Here is a 25,321-nt window from a genome sequence, read left to right as displayed (position 1 = left end):
GTCTAAACATGCCAAGCAAAATAAAGTCAGTCAGATGAAACCAGTTTAGCTATCTAAACAGAAAAACAGATGTCCCCTCCTTATCTTGTACTGTAAAATCAAATCCTATAGAGCCAACTAGTAGGGGCAAGGAACACCAGAAAATGTAAAATGTTTAAGTATTTCATATGCATACATATTATTCCAGTTGTTTTTAGTGAGCCAAGATGCTGCTTTTTCTGCATATCACTTGAGGTGGCATGTACAATACAGAACACAGGCCAGCAATGCAAACTGGAACTCGGCATGTCACCAGATACAATACCAGTCCAACAAAGAGCAGTAATCTGTAGGGCTTCCTAAAAAACCTGGGGTGTGAAGCCTAAGTCGGGGTTTCAGAACTGTAGCTGGATTTGATGCTTATATTGTCCCATGACAACCCATGAAAATAATCATGGTGGTTTGGAACGGTAATTTCTTGTCACTGATTTCATCTGGAACAGGCTTGACTAAGACTCTTCCCTATCCTTCAACCTTTAACTGTAACCCATCTGCCGTGGTAACAAAAGTCCTTATAATTTCTTATAGGCCGTGTGCACAAAATACCCTTAACTAATGGCCAGTTGACAGCTTAGGGAAGCAAGCATTCAAGTAAAAAAAAATGTGGTTTTATTAAAAACATAACCCAATAATAAGTACGTTTATCCGAAGTTAAGATTTCATACATTTTTAATGGAAAAATAGCCTTCCTCTTGCAGACCAATTTTTTTGTTTTAATTGCTTTTTTTCCTACATCTCAACTGTGCTTTTGTGACTAAAAAATTTTGGGAGCTCAAACCTGCCAAGGTCCATTCAAACCAAAAAGCACATCACTATTTGATTAAAAATCCTTCTATCTTTCCAATTATCAAGCAGTGCAAAGAACCATTAAATTAATTTTAACCATAACCCTAGCAATGCAAGAAAAATGTTCTTGAATGCCTTTAGGATCAAGAGAAATCAAGCAACAGATGATAAATGCTCAAGAACAAAACAAAACAAGAAACACTCTATTCACACAGACTATTCTCATGTGTAAAATATTGCAAAAGAAAAAAAAGTATTTTTTTGATACTTTAAATTCTAGTTATATACCAGCTCCTTCTATGATGTACAAATATAAAATGAAAATGAACTGTACAGCAAAGTTAAAGAAAATAAACAGATAATAACTATCACTTATAAACAGGGTTTATTTCTATTAAATAACTGGCTTTGTAGCACAGTTGCCAAGGCTCTATTTAAAAGAAATCCTACAAATTATCTTCCATGCCAGTAAATTCATTCCTTATCTTTACCCTTCTCAAAAATCAAGGGATTCACAGGAAATCACAATACCAATAAATAATGTAATGCAGTTAGAATAAACTTACATATCAGAAGAAGAATTCTCAGCTTTAGCTTCTTTGTTGGCAATTTCTGGTTCATATGAATCACAGTCATCTAAGTCTTCATCATCAATGCTTTTCACATCTATCTTTTGATAGGCAAAATTTCCATTAACACAGGGAGATTCGCTTTTCCAGGAGGCAATAGAGCTTTCATTCGCATGCAAGTTCAATTTAAATTGATCTTCAAAGTGAGGTAATGCTGCAATGGATCTGTCAGAGTTCTCTTCTGAACTCTCCATGCTACTCAAAGGCTTCTTTGAAGTATCACCCAAATTTTCCCCATCATCATCATCATCATCATCGAACGAAATGATATTTGACACTTTCTTCTTCTTTTTCCGATCTTTTTTCGTTTTGCCATCTGCAGAGAACAGAGAACTATAACTTAGGACATAAACTTCTAATGCTTTGAACTAAATACAGAGGTTTATTTCAGCACGTGACAAAAAAAACTGATTATAGAGGAAACACAAAACAATAGAATATGTATAGAGAAGGGGCAAGTCTAACCAAAAGACCTACTAACTTCAGGATCAATTCATAACATAAGTATGAGATTCTCTAAGAAAAGTTAATAGTCTTGATGTTTTTTTTTTCTTCTAAAAATGTGGTATGCATCCAACCAAAACCGTCAAGCTTAGCTCTTTTAACATGAGGCAAAAGTATAAAATACTGTTGAAACAGTATTCCACCATGACAAAAAATAACTCGGGAGCAAGAAGGCAATAGTATTCATACACAATCATCACAAACTGAACATGAAGTTGCTATGACCAAATGGGAAAAAGCACTTAATTTAGTGACTAGCACAATAGTTATTTAGGGGGTGGAGAACAAGGGCGGTTCACCTTTAAGTTAACTTTTAGTATGTTATAGAATGGCCAATCCTCATCAACTTTTTAATTAGTCTTCATTATTTATTTTATATAGTTTTTTTTGCATTCAGCTTTAAAATGGGGGTCACTGACCCCAGCAGCCAAAAAACGATTGCTCTGGGAAGCTCCAGTTTTCTTGTCATTGTTACTCTTTATAATTTATTTTTCTATTCAGGTCCTCTCCTATTCATATACCAGTCTTTTATTCAAACCACTCCCTGGTTGCTAAGGTAATTTGGACCCTAGCAACCAGACAGCTGTTAAAACTATAAACTAGAGAGTTGCTGAACAAAAAGTTAAACAACAAACTACAAATAATAAAAAATAAAGATCAATTACAAATTGTCTCAGAATATTTCTTCATACTAGAAGTTAACTCTGGTGAACAACCCTTTTAAGACATTTCCAATATTTGTTTTTTCTGTTCCTTTAAGGTATAAGTTGCTGATTTGCAGGCAAGACAAAGTTACTACATAGGAAGAGGCTGACAAATTTGGAAGACTGTTCAGGAACTGAAATTCTGGAAAAGAGGGAAGTGGTTATAGTTGTAGTTATACGGTGTGTGTGACCACTATGCTCTGAAATAGCCTCAGTAGAAAAAGATCTCACATGAAACAGCAAAGGAACTTAGGAGCACAGAAGGCTTAAGATTAAGAAACTGGTGACCTTTGGGTTACTGTGGTGTTTTTCAGCACTAGCAGAGCACATTGCACCAAATTATTAATTGGGACTTTGGTTCCTTATCCATGACCCTGCAAGCAATATTGTATTGGAATAAAAATGAATTACTTCAGAGTGCCTCATTTAAATGCATGCCTTCTCTTATACTGAACTAAAAAAATTTTTTTTTAGATATTACACTCCAGCGATAATAAGAATTTATCATGCACAATTTACAATAACACTGCATTTAAAGTCATACTGACACATTGCTATAATTCAAAGTAATGTGTCTATTAGTAATGAAGGCATTCATCCCTAGTCCAAGCACACTTATATTTCGGGACTGCCTGACACGAGCAAGGACAGTCTTTCTGTATTTTACAGCTGGCTTATGTTGGAGTGATTCTTCTTCAGGCAAGAATACAAATGTAAATAGTACCCCAGCCTGCAAAGTACTCCAGCCAACAGGATGAATATGCTGCTCCAGAACAATGTGGCAGGAGGGTTAATCTACACCGCAGCTGCAGTCACGCAAAAATGGACATACCATTCATTAAAGGTGCTTGTGTCCAAAGACAACACTATCTATGGTTGCATTCCGCATTAGTCTCTTCAAGCTGTCTTACCTGACATGACACTCTTGGAAAGCACTGGCAGAGGGTCTGACTCCTGCTCTGGTTTGATGAGAATGGAGACAGCAGAAGATGCAGTTATTTCCCTAAGAAGGCTGCTAACACCTTGAGTTGACTCTTTTAGCAGAGATGTGACATTCTGTGTGGATTCCTTAAGAAGATCAGATACTGTAGGAGTGCATTTAGCTTGTCCACTTAAATCTTTGTTATCAATGTTGATTGCAAAAAGGATTGAATTTAAGCCTTTAACAAGAAAAAATATAAAAAGCACAGATACTTAATACACAACAGAATATTTTGCAGCTTTTGTTTTATTATACCTTTTGTACAGCTCTTCAGCTTGTACAGTATTTAAAGGAGAACGAAACCCAAGTTTTGAAAATGTTTTTAAAACATTTGCCACATGTCCCTTTCCTGAACCGCCATAATGAAACTTCTCCCGATTACTTACTATTTCTGCACCACGCCAAAGTTATTTTCAGCCGCATCGTTACTTGCAGCAGCCATCTTTTTATCAATCACGTCACTTCCCTCTGGCCTCTAACATCAGCGCTGGCCCGGGGAAATCTGTAGAGCTGTGTGAGCATGCGCTTGGCTTGGGGGAGTGAAAGTGCGCGTGCGTACGCCCTAATCTCACTTCGTTATTTGGCAAAAGGAAGCTGGAATCTTTTATAGGAGTGTACAGTCTTTTTTTCTTTGATTTATTATTGCTGGAATGGAAGAAGTCTATTGCAGGAAAGCTAATGGTAAGTAGCTCTTCACGTAAAGGGCAACAAGCTGAGCTTAATTTGTAAATAGGGTTTAGTTCTCCTTTAAGTAGCAATTTGTTTCTTAATTTGCGGCCAATCACAAGACAACATTTTCGTTATTGTTCTTATTATTATCTACAGGTACGGGATCTGTTATTCAGAAACCCGTTATCCAGAAAGAGTCCATTTTGGCAAATAATTGTAATGTTTAAAAAGGATTTTATTTTGTCTATAATAACAAAGTACCTTGTACCTGACCTAATTTAGCTGTATGAATCCATATTTGTGGCGAAATCTTATTGGTTTTATTTAATGTTAAATGACTTTTAGTAGACTAAGGGGCAGATTTATCAAAATGCAAGTTTAGAGCTTAATACATAAAAACCCAAACACAATAAGAAGAAGAAAAGGCAACACTCATTCAAAAGAGGGGGGTGAGTCTTTGCTATCTCAAGTACATAAAAACTCACCCACATTCTATTCATTCCTATGGGATTTTTAGAAGTATATTTATCAAATGGTGAGTTCTAATTTTCACCCAATGATAAATATGCTTCTAAAAATCCCATAGGGATTAATGGACCATAGGTGAGTTTTTATGTATTAAGCTCTAAACTCACATTTTGATAAATCTGCCCCTTAATGTATGATGATACAAGTAATAGAAAGACCCCTAATCTAGAAACCCTCAAATCCTGAGCATTCCTGATAACAGATACCAAAACTGTATTACTTTATCTTGACACCCCCACCCCTAGGTATTACCGAGTTTGTTATACAAACCATTGCCTATCTGCTAGGGACACTGTTTAAATGTAGAAGTGAAGCAAAACTAAGAAAGTAGGTACAAATTGTCAAATGTCAGGTGCTTCCCAATCATGTCAACAGTAGGTTGCAGGGGGACATCTTTTCAGGAGATTCATAATCACCACCTGCTACTTGCCATTGATTTAAAGGAAAACACCTGGCAGTGAAAGCACTGGCACTATTCCCAAAATAACACAGGGCTGAAAAGTAGCAGTACTGGTGTTGTCATTAATTTCCCATTTAAGCATCCTGTGTGCCATCAGCCAAACGGCACACATAATACAGTCTCTTTGCCAAGTCAAAGCAACAGAAAGCTCTAGCATGCCTGCAAAGAATAATAAACAATCAAGCTGTATACAAAACATTAATTATAATAAAAAAAATATTAAAACCAGCAGTTCCTCCCTGCCCCATTAAGAGATGAAGAGGTGTATAGAATGGCAGAAATCTGTAGCTATTATTTTATCTATAACAGGACTATAAAAGGTGGGTTGTGCAGCTTGTCATTACAGAACACTTATGTTTGGGTGGACACATTAACTTACAGATAGACAAAAAACATTTTTAAGAAAATAATGTTTTACCAGCAGCCATGGTAGGAAGCATGCTAGAACGCTCTTCATCCAATAAAAATGACCAGTCTTCATAGAAGAAACTAAACACAGATAACATGCATTTAGATTATTTTTTTTTCCTTATATAAACACACAGAAGTAAAGTTCCGAAAGTATATTTGTCCCAGTTCTGATTTTTCTATATATGTAACACTGAAGAGTTTGTTTAAAAAGGCGGTGTGCCCCACTTAATGAACAGGCCTTGTACTGAATAATCTTGGCCTATTGTTTTCATTCCAATATATTTATGATTTTTGTAATGTTTTGCACTGAACACTAAACCACTTCCTGTTAGAAAATGAACCCCTCTCTGGTTCTGGCAAGTCTGGCAACAAGTTAAAATAATAAAAATAAATAAAATACATTACCAATCCACAAATAAGCCCTTGATATAGGGGCTGCTTGTTTTCCTTAAAGCCCAAAGGTCCCCATTCACGGGCCGATTCTAGTTGCCGATATCAGTCCCTTAGACCGATTTGGCAGCTAATCGGCCCGTGTTTGGGCACTACTGACGGGCCTGCCCGACCAATATCTGGCCTGAAATCAGCCAGATCTCGGGCAGGTTTAAAAATCTAGTCGGATCGGCCCGACTTTTCCTATGCCAGTCATTATAATTAGCCTGTATTCTCCCGATATCGCCCACCCGCCAAGCGAGCGGATCTTAAGGTGTATGGGGACCTTTAAGCTTATGGCACACAGGGTATTTTGTCCACTACTGCTGCCTGGTGGAAAACTGTGGCAGATTAAAGAACCCTGGCTGATGCACATGAAGGGTCGATAAGTGCAGCTAAGTGGTAAAACAAGAGGATATCAACACTTTTTTCCACAAGGTGCTAACCATGGTAATAAGACACAATGTGCATCATACCTAACAAAGGTTACATAGTAGGGGAGGGAGAGAATTTGTTAATACAGAGCTCCTTATCTCCATATGAACAAATTACCCTGTTTAGAAGGGGGTGGAGGGAGGGTGGTAGAGAAGGGTAAAACAAAACAATCTTTAATTATGCATTTATATTACCAAAACTTTGAAAAATCTGGATTCTGCCAGTGAAGGAAAGGCACAATACATTTTCATTCCAAGTCTTATTTATGTGCTCATTTTGGGCAGAGTTATATAGGTGTATACTGCCCCTTTAAAAATCAGAACCCATTTAGTGCGACATAAATGCGATCATGGGGAAATCAGGAAAGGCACCAATACTTTTACACATCACTCTATCTATAAAATGTCCTGTCAAAATAACTAGCAAGAACAAAGACTTGTTTAGGTGTTCTAAACAATGAACATACTTATATAACAGAACCACAGCATTACCTAAGCCTGTTTGTATCTCCAAGCAGCATATGTACATATCGCTCCAAAGAATGTTCATTTAGAGCACAGCGCAGCCAGGCACGACCTCTTCCTATATCTGTAGTGATGGTTTTCAAAGAGTAGAACCGCTGAAGTTCATGTTTACTGAGAATTTCTTTCACGTATACCCAGAATACAGGATCTAGAAAATGAAAAAGAACAAGCATGTGATCTGTATCCCATACACCTAATCATTTATACTGTATATAATGGATAGAAACCACATGCTAATCAGATAAATGCTGACTGTGTCAATCTTTAAATAATTTTCAATGTTGCTATTGATATAGCTTTATACATAAGTTAATTTGCACTGTTTGAGAGCAAATGTTTTGCAGTACTTCCTGCAGCCCCATAGACAGCTTAGTTTGCCTACAGGTCAGTGGTTCCTACTTTAATCAAGTTGACTTATATTCTTTAAGACCTGGATCAACTATCCTATTTCTCTGAGACTAAAAAATAGCAAGAATCAGGAAGGGACATATGATCTGTAAAATGAATTGAAGCAAAAAACAGGGCCGGATTTATTTTCAGGGTGCCCAGAAAGCGTCATCCTCCTTTAAAAAGGTATGAAACCTACAGTACTAGGAAAGAGCTAAAAAACAGATGTTAAATTATGCAAATAATGGTGATACCAACAGTAACCTCCAGGGAGCAAGGCTTAGGGGCACATTTACTAATGCACGAACTGGCCAAATGCGTCCGAATGCGTTTTTTTCGTAATGATCGGTATTTTGTGATTTTTCGGAAAATTGACGCGACTTTTTCATAGCCGTTGCGACTGTTTCGCAAAATGTCGCAACTTTTTCGTAGCGTTATGACTTGCGCGAAAAGTCGCGACTTTTTCGCAGCTTTCGCGCCGAGTACGAAAGATTCGAATTCATTCAAGCTTCAGTATGGTGACTTTTCTTGGGCCAGGTTGGAGCTGCAGAGTGCCATTGAGTCCTATGGGAGGCTTCCAAAATCATGCAAAGTCTGAAAGTTTTGCCCGCAGTTTACGAGCGCTCAATACGAAAAAGTCGCAACAAGATACGAGCATATCATAACGGCTACGAAAAAGTCGCGGCTTTTCGCGCAAGTCGTAATGGTTACGAAAAAGTCACGACAATTACGAAAAGTCGTAACGGCAACGAAAAAATCGCAAAAAATACGAAAAAGTCGCAAAATGTTCGTTTTCCAATCGGAATTTTTCCAATTCGGATTCGAATTCGTGTCTTAGTAAATCAGCCCCTTAGTCTTTTAGCGTCACTGTGATTCATAATGATTCATTTATATGCAGCTGATCTAACATAACATCAAATAACATTTTTATAACTGTAAATTTAACTTTTTGCTGTTGTTTTAATAGGGGTTAATGCTGTCTGTGTGTTTTGCCATTTGAAAATAAGCCTACAGTATGAAAAACTCTCGACTGACATAAACTAAAATTAGAGGTACCCACTGTCCAACTACTAATCCTACAATGTAATATGTCTCTTTGTCATATCTACAATGGTTATTAAAATGTACAGTTGCCACTGAATATTAAAATGTACAGTAGCCTGTTTTCTTGTTCTCTCAATAAAGTCTTGCTTGCATTAAAAAATATGATGTAAATAGATAGAGTATACAGGTGGAGCAGCCAAGGAACCACTCCTATTAATGCAAGGTAAACCTAAAGAGTTTAACTTCTCATAGAATGCTTCGTACATTAGCCAATGACAAAATAAATTGTGTCTGAAACAACTTGTTCAAAATGCATGCAGTGGAACTGTCACAACATAATTAAGCATATTGGCAATAATAACTGGTTACCTGTTTCTGTTTTACTTGCAAATCCTGCTGCCTGTTTGATTGCTGCTGCTGTTAGTGCTAATCCTCTGCTCCTTTTCAAGCCATGTTGCAGCACAGCTTCAAACTGTGCACACAGACAAATAACTCTGCAATGAAACAAATCTTTAATTAAAGCACTGCATGCTGAGCGTTATATAGACATCTCCTTCATGGAAGTAAAAGCGTATTACCACGTGCTATCACTGGCACTGCTTCTAAAGCACATTAATTAGAATTCCTATGTAAAAAAAAAAAATACATTTTATATCTAGATAATTCCTTATAGAATATGTTACTTTTTTAGTAAGCCCATATTTAAATAGATGTGCACATATTTCAGCCAACAAATACAACAGCATGACTTTTGTACCCTTACAAAAGCAATGTCAAATTTATCTGCTGGGAAAACTCTATTAACTGATGTATTTTCCTGTGACAGTATTCCTTTAAGTAAAAAGGAAATTTGATATGCTGACTGGCAAAAGCAAAGCAAAAAAAAACAAAAAACAAAACAACAACTATAAATTTCAACTCACTAGTATGTTCTTTAATGGGCACTATCTGCAAGGAGTTTGTTAAGGGTAATTGGTAGGTTAATTTGCTCCTGTTAAAATTGCCCATACTGTGATTGTGTCTTTAGGTTGTAAGGTTGTAAGCTCCACTGGAGCAGGCAGTGATGTAAATGACGTATAATTTCTGTAAAACAGTGAGTAAATGTGTCTGCCCTATATATATATCTATATATATATATATATATATACACAAAGGATGGCACACCGCTACATAACATACCTCGGGTGCTCGGTAAAGGGTTCCAATAGTATAAAAAAGACCAGCAACTCCGGAGTTGCTGGTCTTTTTTATACTATATATATATATATATATATATATATATATATATATATAAAATCAAATTAAATAGTTATTAGTGATTTTTATTGCAAAATACAGGTATGGGGTCCATTAGCCATACAGACTCCATTCTAAGCAAATAATTCTAGTTTTTTCTCTAAAACATCCTGTACTTGTGGTTAACTAAGCTATAATTAATCCTTATTGGAAGCAAAACAATTCTTTTGGGTTTAATTAAAGATTTAGTAGTAGACTTCAGGTATGAAGATCCAAATTATGGAAAAACTCCTTACGCGGAAAAACCCAGGTCCCAAACATTCTGGATAACAGGTCCCAGACCTGTAGTATGTATTTAAGAGACCTAAACTTTATTCTCTGCTTTTTCATTGTGTTTGCTTTTTGTTTCTGAAACTACAGTGCTTGATCTTACTACAGATATGTTAAGCATAAAAGCATATGATTTAACATTTGAAGAAGTTCTAGGAAGCAAATCCAGCAAAACATTGTTTTAGTAGGTAGAAGAGAAATTTAAAAGGGGACCTGTCACCCTAAGAAATAAATCCTGTTGACATGTAGAAAGTGCTGAATGGAAAGTGAAAGTAATTGTAATTAAAAATCTGATCTGTCAACCATACATTGCCTGCCCAACCCAACCCAAAAAAATTGGGTTTTACATTTAATTTGCAAAGGACTTTTATTATACAGCTTTTTATATGTGGGTGACAGGTCCCCTAACAAACACAGAAAATGATTTCCCTTTACTTATACAACTGACCTGCTTAGCAAAATAGTATACTGTACATAAATTGCTGCTGGGTAGCCAGTTTACCTGCTATCAGAATCCGAAGCTATTTCCTTGCGCCCTCCAAATCGAATCTGGCACTGCAATAGAAGGGTAATGTAAAGTTATCACATGCATTTCAAAAACATAAATGTGGTTACTGAGTTTAATAAGCTGCCATGATTTTTCTTATAAGCTTTCCTCAGTTTTGCAAATGGCTATCCGTACTCTCATACAATACGGAAATCATTTATTTGTAACTGATATGTAAGTCACATTCCTATACTGTACACAAAGAAAGCTGATTTCAGCAAGATTGATCTCTTTACTCTGGACATGTCTCTGGGAATAAAATAATGACAGTGAGCATGGATACTAATCAGCCCTATTACTGTACTAGTCAGCTGTTTGTATTCAATATGCATTTTTGGGGCAAATACAAAAAATGGGAACCTTTGCAAAGCTGCCAACAAAGCAAAGTTTATGAATATAAAACAGGAAGTAAGAATAAGCACATTACATTTCTTATACACTGCTGCCTCAAAGATAAAATCTGACCTGTTTTACTGCATCCAGCAATCTCTCCATCAGATACTGCCTCTTGCCATCATTATTCTGTGACACTGCAAGAATAGATATTTGATCATTAACTTCATTCTGAAACAAAGCCTTCCTCAGTACCAACAGCATTTTTAAGATATCTATAAGAGAACAGTTGAATCAGCAGGAAAAGGACAATTTTTGAGAAATGTTATCCACTTTTGCCTTATATACCCTCAAACCCTCATTGAACATCTATGCAGCAACAGATCGGACATGAGAGGAACACTATCCCAGTGTTACAAATATCTAGAATCAGACCCACCTTGATACTAAACATTCCTATATGACCAAATGCAATGCTGATATGCAAAGTACAATCATCGGAGCAATGGCGATAAACAACAACATCATTATCCGAGGAGATACCAACCATTTAGAATCCAACAAGAAAATCATCTATAGGTGGCACCTAACTCCAGAAAAATGCCACAAAATCACAAAAGAGTCCTCCCTCCTGTGTTAGAGAGGCTCCAACCAAACCAGGTCGCTACTCCACATGTGCATGTACACCTTTATTTCTGTAATCTTAAACAAAACTCAATAAATATAGTTAAAAAACAAAATGCCTATCTTCTTGCTGTTATTATATAGCAACACACTGCATCAGTCACTGAAATCAGTCCTTGACCTAGTACAACTTGCTGACTAAATTAGTGACAAAAAGGTCACTTTATTCACAAGCGAATAAGCTATCAGTGTATTTTTGTAAGGAAAGAGGTTGCTGTGGGAAAAAACAACAGCACCAGGAGGAAATCCACATAAACAAGATTAGGACATATGGTATACAATATGTCCCGTACTATCAGGATAGACTCAAAGCCTTTGTGGTATAAAACTATTAGTCCCATGCTTTCAGGATAGGCTTGAAGCCTTTGTAGTACAGTGCTCTGTTCATGAAGTAAGCCAGTTACATAGTATATCACACAGTTGTAGATAAAGTAATAAGAATATGATGATGTAACAAGTCTACTTGTCCTTGTCCAAGCTTGGGGGGCTTAACTCCTTTAGGGCAGGGGTACACGGGGAGATTAGTCGCGATTAGGCACGATATGCTGAAGTTGCCTTGAGAGGAAACTTTGACGACTTTAGCAAATCGCGGCGCCGCGTATGCCATCCCACCGGCGATTTACATTCTAGCCAGTGGGATGGCATTTCGGGGAGATTAGTCGCCCGCGACAATAAAGATTTGTCGTGGCGCGACTAATCTCCCCCGCGCCAACAAAGATTTGTTGTGGCGCGACTAATCTCCCTGTGTGTCACGGCCCTTAAGGCCCACTTCCAGCCAACAGGACTACTTTTAAACAACTTACATACCAGAAATACATCCCCCCATATTGCATTTAATAAAAGGCACAAAGTTTGCCAAGGATTAGCAATCAATAAAATGTCTGCAATTTTTGGGTCTTTTCTTCAACATTAAAAAATGTAATGTAGACACCAGAAATCAGCTTTAATCACCCTCTATCTTGATTCCATCCTGGACTCATTCCTGAATGGAGTTGCTGTGTTCACCCTTTGTCTGCATAGGTTTTCTTTGACTATTCCAGTTTCCTCCCACACACACACAGGAAGGTTAACAGCTCTGGTATGCATTAATGTAATACTGTAAGTAAATGCTCCACTGGGATAGGGAATGATTTATTAACAATATCTGTAAGGGCTATGGTACATGAGGAGATAAGTCAGTATCGTTTAGTATTAGCTACCACAGGCAACTAATCTCCCTGAAGTGCCTTTCCACTGGCAATAAAATGTATCGCTGGTGGAAAGACATACGCATATGTAGCATTGTTTTCCGAAGTCACACAAAATTGCCTGTATGAGAAGGAAACTTTGCACTTCTTCAGAAAAAGGAAGCGACGCATAGGCCTTTCCACCAGTGATTCACTTTATTGCCAGTAGAAAGGCATTTCAGGGAGATTAATCGCCCTCCTTAGCAGAGATTTAAATGCAGGCAAAGATGGTTATCTCCCACACAGTCCATTTAAGGCAAATAGTTCAAATTTTTAAAATGATTTCTTTTTTCTCTTTAATAAGAAAACAGTACCTTGTACTTGATGGTAACTATACTGCATGAATCCATATCGGTGGCAAAACAATCTTCTTGGTTTTATTTTATTTTTAAATGATTTTTAGTTGATTTAGGTACAGAGATCCAAATAACGGAAAGATCCCTCATCCAGCAAACCCCAAGTGCCAAGTATTCCAGATCAAAGATCACATGCCTGTATTTGGTGCATTCTTCACTGCCCTGCAGTCATTTTTTGTTTTTCCAGTATCCAGTTTTATCCGTTATCCAAAAAGTTCTGCATTATGGAAAGGCCATCTCTCATAGACTCCATTATTAGCAAATAATCCTAACTTTTAACAATGATATCCTTTTTCTCTGTAATAAATTAAAAGTTCCTTATACTTGAGTCCAACTAAGATATCATTAATCCTTATTGGATTAATGATTCAGTCCTATTGGGTCCTATTGGGTTTTATTAATGTTTAATGATTTTTTAGTTGATTTAAGGTATGGAGATACAAATTTCAAAACATCCCTTGTAAAAAAAAAACCCCAGGTACTGAGCATTCTGGATAACAGGTCCAATACCTGTAATAATAAATGTGTTCTGATAGTAAGTACCCAATTTACACACTTCCCATTTGGTACATAAGAGGTTAATTTCCAGAATGAAAAACTAAAATCAACAGAAGCCAGAGGCAGAAAAGAATCAGTGATGTGATAATATATTGTGCATAGTTCAGCTGAATCAGTTCAGTTATGGATTATTTCCACTTTAACAATCTGCCGTCTACAAAAACAGATGCCAAATGTTTCAGGCACTTTCTTAAACAGGCATTCTGGGCTTGGGCATGAATAGTGCGCCAAAACAATGTTTCAAATCATTTATCGCTACCATCTTCTGTATTCTAAAATTCTGATTTTCATTAGGACAACAGACAAAAATTACTGCAAGGTTTCAGTTATACAGAATGAGTTGTCTGCTCTGTATCAAAAGGAAATTAAATTAAAGGAAAACTATATCCCCAAACAATGTAGGTCTTTCTAAAAATATATTGCATAAACCAACTCATATGTAAAACCCTGCTTCATCTAACTAAACCATTTTTCCAACCTCACTGCCCTCGCTGTAAAAAAACACCTACGCTGCTTCAAATCAAAGTTCCATTCCTCTAATCTAAAGGGGTGGCCTCTGGTACGCTGATTTTTATGGGAAAAAAGAATATCCCCTATCTGCCTATAACCCCCTCTAATGTACTTGAACTGTACAGAGTAATCTTGTTCCCATGCAAGCACACTTTTTCCAGAGAAAACAACCCCAAGAGATGATCTTCCCGTATTATGAAGTTTTCTACATACTGGGTTTCCTGCTACCTGTACTGTCGCCCTTCTGTGAGCCTACTTCAAACCTTTCCTTTGGTGAGGCCAGGTTCATAATTGGAAAAAGAAAGAGTGCTCAGAAAGGAAAAGGGGCAGAGCTTCACACTAGGAAAGGAAGTCAGTAAAAGAGCTGACATTCAGCTGCTTGTAATAGAGAAACAAAATAAATCTGCATGCAGGGATTATTTATTATTCTGGGGGCTGTTTAGACCAATTTTAGGGAATTTTAAAATAAAAGGCTTACTTATGCTTTAAGATCCCCATGACCATTTTAGTACAGAACTTTAAAAATAAAATTATTTTTAAGGCTGCAATATTTCTGCAATATTTTATAACCTGGAAATGTGTTTTAATGCATCTAGTCTATGAATGTTTTATTTCCAAATAATGCAGACAGTTGGTATGAAATGATGCCGTAACTGTTTGGCGAGCAGTCGGTATACACTCTGCCACAGGAAAACAAAGCCAGGAACCTACCACTTGACATAAAATGAATTTTTATGTAAGCGCATTGCTACTTATTTAAAGAAAGAAGGAAACATGGATACTTCAGAAAAAGCTAGCTTAAAAGAAAATGAGTCTCATTTCTGCATTCTAGTTGTAATTCTTGGCTTCAGTACATGTAGAAAATGAAAAGAACCAGCACTGTAAAGAGCCTGGACATTACTTTGGCATCACAAGAACTGCAGGTGCATTGTAATAGTAGCTCTTGGCACTAGAACACACCACAAAATGTGAAGAATCATTACTGTATAACTGCCTGGTCATTATGCATCACAATGATTGCAGGAATTAATTTGATACCTTCACTTTTTTTAAAATGTAAAATTTGCAAAGAAAATTGCTGTCCTGTACCTCTGGAATGCTTTCCATGGAGTCTGTTCAAAACTAAATCTAAACCCTACCTCACTAGTACAGTATCTGATTTCATTTTGCCACTTAGGGCCCCAGGCACTGCGAATAGCTACACTTATTGCCTTCTTATTTGTGTCTAAGTTACTCACCCACATAGATGGTAAGCTCTATGGGGGTATAGGACCCGTTATCCAGAATGCTTGGGACCCTGGGTTTTCTAGATAAGGGATCTTTCCATAATTTGGATCTCCATAACTTAAGCTCTGCTTAAAATCATTTAAATATTGAATAAAATAGGCTTGTTTTGCCACCAATAAGGATTAATTATATCTTAGTTGGGATCAAGTACAAGGTACTGTTTTATTATTACAGAGAAAAAAAATAAATAAAAATTAGAATTATTTTTACAACCCCTTAACTTCTGTCCAGGGAATAATGATGTCTAAAAGGTACAGTTTGCTGAACAAGATTATTGAAGAAAATATAATGCTTTTCTATAAATGAATAGCAATTGCAGACTGATCTTTTAAGCAACAAAACACATTTCTCTTTTCATGTAAACCAGTAGAGGTATAGGACCTGTTATCTGTAAACCCATTATCCAGAAAGTTCAAAATTACGGAAAGACTGTCTCCCATAGACTTCATTATAAGCAAATAATTTTGATTTTTGAAAATGATTTCCTTTTTCTCAGTAATTATAATACAGAACCGTGTACTTGATCATAACTAAGATATAATTAATCCTTATTGGAGGCAAAACAATCCTACTGGGCTTATTCAATATTTAAATGATTTTTTAGCAGACTTAAGGTATGGAGACCCAAATTACGTAAATATTCCTTTATCCAGAAAACCCCAGGTCCAAAGCATTCTGGATAACAGGTCCCATACCTGTATTGTCTTACACATTACACCAGGGATCCCCAACCAATGGCTCGTGAGCAACATGTTGCTCACCAACCCCTTGGATGAGGGGTTGAATTCTTTGAATTCCTGGCTTGGAGGCAAGTTTTGACTGCATAAAAATTGGCTTTACTGCCAAACAGAACCTTCTGTAGACTGCCAGTTCACATAGGGGCTACCAAATAGCCAATCATAGCTCTTATTTGACACCCCTGGAACTTTTTTCATGCTTGTGTTGATCCCCAACACTTTTTCCATTTAAATGTTGCGCACAGGTATAAAAGGTTGGGGATCCCTGCATTACACCACACACTAACTTAAATTCGACAATCACAACATTGCATTTTTCAAACAGATGAGGGGGGGTTTGGCACTATCAATTATCATTAGTCGCCATTCATTAACTCATAATTAACACCATTAACTAATACTAATTCATTATACAATGTAGCAAAATGTGGTGTGTATTATATAAGTGACCTGTTAATTGTATAAAAAACTGCCTTGTCTTATAAAGGGAGCAGAAGCTGTAACTGTATGGAGGCTGAGAGGGAAGCCGCTTGTTCTGTGAGCATTCATTAAAACTATGTATGGTGGGAATGGCAAGGTAATGGCAGTTTACTACTTAAACGGGGGCTGGAGAATCATTATTTGCCAAGGGATTCAGTTTCACCCTTGAAGAGTGATTTTAGGGGTATTTTCAAGTAAATCCAATATGAGATGGAGGGGAAGAGATATAAGAGCCAAGACAAAATGTATTAGCACCAAATAAAAGGTGTGTCACAGTATGTGCATATCCATCCCATAGTCAGGGAAGTAAGCAACCATACATATATACAGGACAAGAGTTTAACATTTAGAATGGATATTTACCTAGGCTCATTTGCTATCACTGAGGAAATTTTTTTACCAGGGCTACACAATTTAAATTTCCAGTTACAGGTATTATGAAATTTTACTTATCCACCAATAATATGCTGTTGGGTCCTCGGAATGACCCAGTAGTATGTATTTAAGTAAACTATGTGTCAGTATTTCTAAGGCCACAGAGAAAGAAAATGTTTGAAAACATAATAAACATCAACATTTCTGAAAGCAGCTGGTCCCTATGAAATTATATTTATCTAAAGAACCAGGGCCTTAAATATATGCTTGCAAATGTCCATGGTAATAAATTCGACCAATAAGTCCATAAGTGAAATGTTCCTGTGTGCATAGGATTTCCTTTTCCTTCCTGTTCCATGATTATATTCCGGAACTGTTAGGCTCTAGAAAGTTTTGCTAATACATGTTGGTATACATTATCATGCTGCACAAATGGTATATTTTCGTGATCTAACTTAACTAATATGAGATATAAATTCTTCATTGCTAGTGTCGCCTTCCTTATTCTAATAATGACAGCACTGAGAATGAATCAGTTACTATGTAACCAAGTACCAAGAGTCACTCTTATGTATTGAGGAGGCAGCTAAAAATCACAGCTGCACCAAAAGAATTAGGGCATTTACGTTCGCTCTCATGCAGAATACTGCATGGAAATAATGTCAACCAAAAATTTTAATTTAATTGTGTCATATAACAGTGCAAGTGCAACTACTTCATATTAGCAACAACTGTATCATGGGCATCTCCCCCAGTGACTGCAGCTACACTTTAATCATGAGAAAAGATGCTGCATTTTATGTAAAACACATGGTGATTTTGTCTTAAAACCATACTTTGCACACTGTGGTGTAGAGGTAAATGACCCCTAGTATGGGTAGCACCCCCTACATACCCCCTCATAGTGTACCATGTGCCCACAAAATTTCTTGGGACAGTTTAGAAAATGTCCCACTAAATCCAGTCTGATGCAGAAAGTCTTTTTTTTCATCCTAGTAGTTTATGCAAAGGGTCAGCTTGACCACCAATGGAGCACACAAACGCTTCAGGGGACACAGAACTTAGGCTAAACAACCTGGAATACTGGAAGCAAAAAGGTATTCTAACAATGAAAAAGTGGGCATGTTTATCAACATTTGTTTTTTTTTGTGGTTTTAGAGGTTTTTGAGACAATGAATAATCTAATTTCTCTAAAACAATGAATGCCAAGTTATTTAATTAAAACATTAAAAAAAGCAGAAATGAAAAAAAAAACCACAAAAAACATGAAAGAGTAAAAAAACCCCTGAAAAACCCCTAAACCCAAAAAGCAAATAAAGATTAGCCAATTGAAATAGGACAGCTACCACTGACATCTACATTTTTAATTCACAATTACCCAACTTTCACAATCGTATTTCTGTGCATGAAAAAAACGACCTTTAGTAAATGGGCCTCTTAGAACTGCCTCGGGTTTTTTGAGTGACATACCTTTTTAAAGATACTTTTCCATAGCTAATGTATAATGTTACTGCTTTTGGTGTAATTTAAAGACAAACTGCCTTACGTGATTAGGATTTTAAATTATAATAATATCTGTTGTACATCTATCTGTTGAAGTGTCTCAGAGAAACTTTAAGGAGAATTTCACTAATATTATCATGGAAAAACAGTGATTCAGCACTCTCGTTAATAAGAGGACCTTCAAAAGCATTGGGATATGAGATAAAGGATGGCCCAGATTTTATGTTATAGTTTGCCAAAGTCAAATTGATGAAAACGTGCACACAATATCAGTTATATGGATAATAAAGCTATATTTAAATATAGGTCCTTATATATTCTAGCCCTGGTGCCACTCTCAGATAACTTTTAAACTATCTAACCAAATGTAATGTTCACAGAGAAGGGTGAAGGTTCATTATTCCATTATTTCAGCTGAGAGTTAAGCTCCTCAGTCTATTTCCTGACCTGAAGTTGTGAAGCTTCATGTAAATATGAGTGTAACTGCTTTCACTTTGTATGTTATTTAATAAGATCTATTTCTGTGTGTGCATATTACAAACCACATTGTTTTTCTTAAATAATTCCACTTTACCTTAACTCTTAAATAATGTATACAGTGGAGGAAATAATTATTTGACCCCTCACTGATTTTGTAAGTTTGTCCAATGACAAAGAAATGAAAAGTCTCAGAACAGTATCATTTCAATGGTAGGTTTATTTTAACAGTGGCAGATAGCACATCAAAAGGAAAATCGAAAAAATAACTTTAAATAAAAGATAGCAACTGATTTGCATTTCATTGAGTGAAATAAGTTTTTGAACCCCTACCAACCATTAAGAGTTCTGGCTCCCACAGAGTGGTTAGACACTTCTCAATTAGTCAACCTCATTAAGGACACCTGTCTTAACTAGTCACCTGTATAAAAGACACCTGTCCACAGAATCAATCAATCAAGCAGACTCCAAACTCTCCAACATGGGAAAGACCAAAGAGCTGTCCAAGGATGTCAGAGACAAAATTGTAGACCTGCACAAGGCTGGAATGGGCTACAAAACCATTAGCAAGAAGCTGGGAGAGAAGGTGACAACTGTTGGTGCGATTGTTCGAAAAAGGAAGGAGCACAAAATGACCATCAATCGACCTCGCTCTGGGGCTCCACGCAAGATCTCACCTCGTGGGGTGTCAATGATTCTGAGAAAGGTGAAAAAGCATCCTAGAACTACACGGGAGGAGTTAGTTAATGACCTCAAATTAGCAGAGACCACAGTCACCAAGAAAACCATTGGAAACACATTACACCGCAATGGATTAAAATCCTGCAGGGCTCGCAAGGTCCCCCTGCTCAAGAAGGCACATGTGCAGGCCCGTCTGAAGTTTGCTAATGAACACCTGAATGATTCTGTGAGTGACTGGGAGAAGGTGCTGTGGTCTGATGAGACCAAAATAGAACTCTTTGGCATTAACTCAACTCGCTGTGTTTGGAGGAAAAAAAATATCTATGACCCCCAAAACACCGTCCCCACCGTCAAGCATGGGGGTGGAAACATTTTGCTTTGGGGGTGTTTTTCTGCTAAGGGCACAGGACAACTTATTCGCATTAACGGGAAAATGGACGGAGCCATGTATCGTGAAATCCTGAACGACAACCTCCTTCCCTCTGCCAGGAAACTGAAAATGGGTCGTGGATGGGTGTTCCAGCACGACAATGACCCAAAACATACAGCAAAGGCAACAAAGGAGTGGCTCAAGAAGAAGCACATTAAGGTCATGGAGTGGCCTAGTCAGTCTCCGGACCTTAATCCAATAGAAAACCTATGGAGGGAGCTCAAGCTCAGAGTTGCACAGAGACAGCCTCGAAACCTTAGGGATTTAGAGATGATCTGCAAAGAGGAGTGGACCAACATTCCTCCTAAAATGTGCGCAAACTTGGTCATCAATTACAAGAAACGTTTGACCTCTGTGCTTGCAAACAAGGGTTTTTCCACTAAGTATTAAGTCTTTTTTTGTTAGAGGGTTCAAAAACTTATTTCACTCAATGAAATGCAAATCAGTTGCTATCTTTTATTTAAAGTTATTTTTTCGATTTTCCTTTTGATGTGCTATCTGCCACTGTTAAAATAAACCTACCATTGAAATGATACTGTTCTGAGACTTTTCATTTCTTTGTCATTAGACAAACTTACAAAATCAGTGAGGGGTCAAATAATTATTTCCTCCACTGTATGTACCAGTCACACAGTCCATATACACACATACAAACATGAACCATCTCTGTGCACAGCAAAAAGTCTTAAAGCTCTACCTGCTGATTTTAGATTCACCCACAGCACTATTCTCTCTAAGCTGTGCACACACATTTTGAGACCTTCGCACAGAATAAATTGCGGTGCACACAAAGTGAAAACACATTATTTTGTACTGTGCACACCAGCATTTTAAAGTGCACACAAAATTTCAAAAAGAGTGCACAAAAGAATTTTTTTCAGCGCACAGCCAAGAAGTCCAAGAAATTAAAGGGAACATTGTGGTAGCATACTCTATAGGCAATGGTTTCAAAGGTCTATAAGATGAACAGAAGAGGACCAGAAAATAAAGCTAAGAAATTCCTCCTAATAACAATCAGAATAACATCACTAATATAACTTTCTCTGAGCCTCATTTATTATTAGGAGGCATAGAACTAGGTGCTAAATAGTAAAAAAGTACAAAGCATTATACTATGATTTAGCACTGTAACCTCTTGTGAGGAAAAAAACACGATGAATTGCAACCATTTTTTGCCATTAGTATATTAGGCCTGCCAACCTTAGCAATAAGACTGTATTTTTAAGTTCAGAAAGTAAAGACAGGTGTAAAAGAAAGGCAAATCAGGTGTAAAAGAAAAATAACTACAACAAAAGTTTGCTTACTTATGCCTAAAAGTAAGTAAATGCAAAGCAGATATTGTCATCACAGAATTACGCTGTTCTATTAAAATCTTTTGCTTTTTACTTTTTACTCAGACTTTAAAAATACAGGTAAGGGACCTGTTATCCTTTCCAGATAAGGGGTCTTTCCATAATTTAAATCTCCTTACCTTAAACCCAATATAATTGTTTTCCTTCCAATAAGCCCAATAAGTATTAATTATATCTTAGCTGGGATCAGTTACAAGGTACTGTTTTATTATTACAGAGAACAAGGAAATCATTATTTGTTTATAACAGAGTTTATGGGAGATGGCCTTCCTGTAATTCTGTACTTTCTGTATTATGGGTTTCCAGATAACAGATCCCATACCTGTATTCCATTATTTTCTGTTACGTTATGGTTCTAGATATTTATATAGTTTATACATTTAGTGCATCCGTTATCTCAGCTAAACCCCCTTTTCCTCTTAAGTGTAATTTTTAACATAGCCGATACAGCAATGCATTAAATATTAATGAGCCATTCAGAGCCAAAGGGTAATTGATCCCACTTAGTCCCTCTTTGTCTTATGGTTCAGTGGCTCAAATTATAAGTGTATATGTAGAATGCCTGTATAAAGCAAGATATGACTTTCTGTTGTTTGACAAAAAGTAAATACATATAGTCACATAAAACTGATTCCACCATGCAAAAACACCAATATTTTTTTCCAGCAGTAAACAAAACATATAATTTAGGGGCTGATTTACTAATCCACGAATACGAATGGGAAAAATTCGGATTGGAAAATGAATATTTCGCAACTTTTTCGTATTTTTCGCGATTTTTTCGTCGCCGTTACGACTTTTTCGTAACCATTACAACTTGCTCAAATTGTTGCGACTTTTTCGTAGCCGTTACGATTTACTTTCAGACTTTGCATGATTTTGGAAGCCTCCCATAGGACTCAATGGCACTCTGCAGCTCCAACCTGGCCCAAGGAAAGTCACGATACTGAAGCTTGAATGAATCCGAAACTTTCGTACTGGGCGCGATGGCTACTAAAAAGTCACGACAATTTGCGCAAATCGTAATGGCTACGAAAAAATCGCGACAATTTACGAAAAAATCGCAAAATACCGATCATTACGAAAAAAAACATATTCGGATGCCTTCGGAGCGTTCATGGATTAGTAAATGTGCCCCTTAAGGTATGGAGATCCAAATTACGTAAAGATCCCTTATCCAGAAACCCCCAGGTCCCAAGCATTCTGGATAACAGGTCCCATACCTGTATTGTTTTACACATTACACCAGGGATCCCCAACCAGTGGCTCGTGAGCAACATGTTGTTTACCAACCCCTTGGATGAGGGGTTGAATTCTTTGAATTCCTGGCTTGGAGGCAAGTTTTGGCTGCATAAAAATTGGCTTTACTGCCAAACAGAACCTCCTGTAGACTGCCAGTTCACATAGGGGCTACCAAATAGGCAATCGTAGCTCTTATTTGACACCCCTGGAACTTTTTTCATGCTTGTGTTGATCCCCAACACTTTTTCCATTTAAATGTTGTGCACAGGTATAAAAGGTTGGGGATCCCTGCATTAAACCACGCACTAACTTAAATTAAACAATCATTGAACTTAATCGGTTGAACTTAAATTCAACAATCATTACATTACATTTTTCAAATAGATGAGGGGGGGTTTGGCATTATCAATTATCATAAGTCGCCATTCATTAACTCATAATTAACACTGTTAACTAATACTAATTAATTATACAATGTAGCAAAATGTGGTGTGTATTATATAAGTGACCTGTTAATTGTATAAAAAACTGCCTTGTCTTATAAAGGGAGCAGAAGCTGTAACTGTAAGGAGGCTGAGAGGGAAGCCGCTAAAGATCCAGGAAGGGTGTTTCTCATACTTTGAGCTTTTTCCCTCAGTTGCATGTTCTGTGAGCTGTCCCTAAAACTATGTATGGTGGGAATGGCAGTTTACTACTTAAATGGGGGCCAGGGAATCATTATTTGCCAAGGGATTCAGTTTCACCCTTGAAGAGTGATTTTAGGGGTATTTCCAAGTAAATCCAATATGAGATGGAGGGGAAGAGATATAAGAGCTGAGACAAAATGTATTAGCACCAAATAAAAGGTGGCAATCTGAGCCCACACTTGTCCAACCACAACATAACCTCTTCTGGAAGAATTAGTAGCAGGAAGGGAGAGGAGAGACAAGAAGGGGTCTTACACATGGGCATTTTTTCATGCGTTAAGAAATGTGTGCTAAGCAAATAAAACATATATATTGCATTTATACACATATTTAAACACACCTTAGTGCATCTTTATCAGTTTTTGAAACATAACCCTCTGACTTCTAATGTTAAGTGCAAGAAAATGCAGCATGTGGCATCTAAAAAACACAAAGAGGCGCAAATGCCATAAAACGTAACTCTGAACACTCGTGATTACAACCAGGAATATAATGGAATCATTTAGCTGATGCATTTAAGTGTGTTCAACCTGGGGTCTCAAACGCATGTCAAAATAAAAAAATCCCATGTGTAAGAACCCTAATGATTCTATTTTATGTTTCCAAAATGTTTCTGTTCTAGGCAAGTGCCTCAGCTGTCTACTCCTACTTAAAGGCTTTAGTAAGTTCATAGAAAATATCCTTAACAGCAGGATTTAGGGTTGGTCCTATATATAAGAGGGGTTAGGGAATATCCTGCTTCCAGGGAGCTGGGGAAGATGCTGCATCCAAGAAGCAGGGGAAGATCCTGTATTCTTAAGTAGTAGTGAAGATCCCCTAAATGCAAGGAGTTCCAGACTCTCTGGCACTGAATGACTTACATTATATAAGGCATGTGTGTGCCAAATAGGTGCCCTGCATACATAGGAAAGCACCCTACCTGTAAGACAGCAGGTTTTTCCTGTATGTAAGCAAGAAACAATACTTCTTCACCCACAGGATTAGGCACCGTACACTGCCCAGAGTTGTAAAGCTCAGAGATTTATTTTGCCAAAGATTTTCCATAACTTGTATGTTGTGATTAAGACAGCCTGCACCTAGGCACAACAACATGCAACTTTGTCGCGTCTCAGCCGGTGCTTGCATGTGAGCGATGTATGTGTATCCAGACTACATATAATGACAGGGGAAAGCTACTGACATGATATTGTTAGCAAGTAGAATGGTGACTAGCTGGCAGTGAGAGAGTGAGAGTGCATGGCAAGCATGTGTGCATCGGGATGCTTTACGCACTCTCTGGCATGGCTGCAGAATACTCACCACTCATTGCCCCGGCTTTTCCCAGGTAGATGTAAATAAACAGCGGTGACAGGTGACAGGAAGGTGCAGCTCCTCCCCAGATAGTAAATCCCGGCAGCACCCATACACAGACACAGAGAAGCAGTAGCGAAAGAAGAAACCATTTCATAAAAAGGGGGCGATGGCAGACTTTTCCTATGCTAATAACGCATATATTATATAAAAACATGAAAGAAGGGAGATACTTTAATGACTACAAGTTTTATTTACAAAATACGACCATAAGGAGAAGGCAGCGCGACTAGTATCTTAGTTATATGTAAAATATAAAACGCTTCACCCCTCCTACTTAGCGCCATAATAGATTTTCCCAAGCAGACTAGACCAAAGATTGGCGGGTCACATGACCTGAACATTGTCATGTGACGAAACTCAGGGAAGCCCCTGGTTGTCCTGGTGACGTTTCAGCCGATAGCCTTTAT

At 37.3% G+C, this 25,321-nt stretch overlaps 1 protein-coding gene across 2 annotated transcripts in view; it reads right to left on the bottom strand.

The window, feature by feature from the left end:
• Positions 1-25,096, bottom strand: part of snx29 (sorting nexin 29) — a 270,710-nt gene extending 245,614 nt beyond the window's left edge. Inside the window, exons 1-8 of one of the 2 annotated variants that reach the window (XM_031893495.1) lie at positions 24,861-25,096; positions 11,110-11,174; positions 10,600-10,652; positions 8,901-9,025; positions 7,068-7,248; positions 5,720-5,790; positions 3,574-3,822; positions 1,392-1,770 (exon numbers count right to left, since the gene is read on the bottom strand). In XM_031893495.1, the coding sequence (XP_031749355.1) occupies positions 1,392-1,770; positions 3,574-3,822; positions 5,720-5,790; positions 7,068-7,248; positions 8,901-9,025; positions 10,600-10,652; positions 11,110-11,174; positions 24,861-25,068 (1,331 nt within the window). In that variant the 5' untranslated portion in view covers positions 25,069-25,096. The remainder of the gene's footprint in view (positions 1-1,391; positions 1,771-3,573; positions 3,823-5,719; positions 5,791-7,067; positions 7,249-8,900; positions 9,026-10,599; positions 10,653-11,109; positions 11,175-24,860) is intronic. The other variant, XM_002937686.5, reaches the window with a different exon arrangement.
• Between the last annotated feature and the right edge of the window lie 225 nt (positions 25,097-25,321).

Source organism: Xenopus tropicalis, chromosome 9 (assembly GCF_000004195.4).
Source record: "Xenopus tropicalis strain Nigerian chromosome 9, UCB_Xtro_10.0, whole genome shotgun sequence".
NCBI lineage: Eukaryota > Metazoa > Chordata > Amphibia > Anura > Pipidae > Xenopus > Xenopus tropicalis.
Note: the sequence above shows the minus strand (reverse complement) of the source record. Positions and strands in the feature narration are given on the sequence as shown.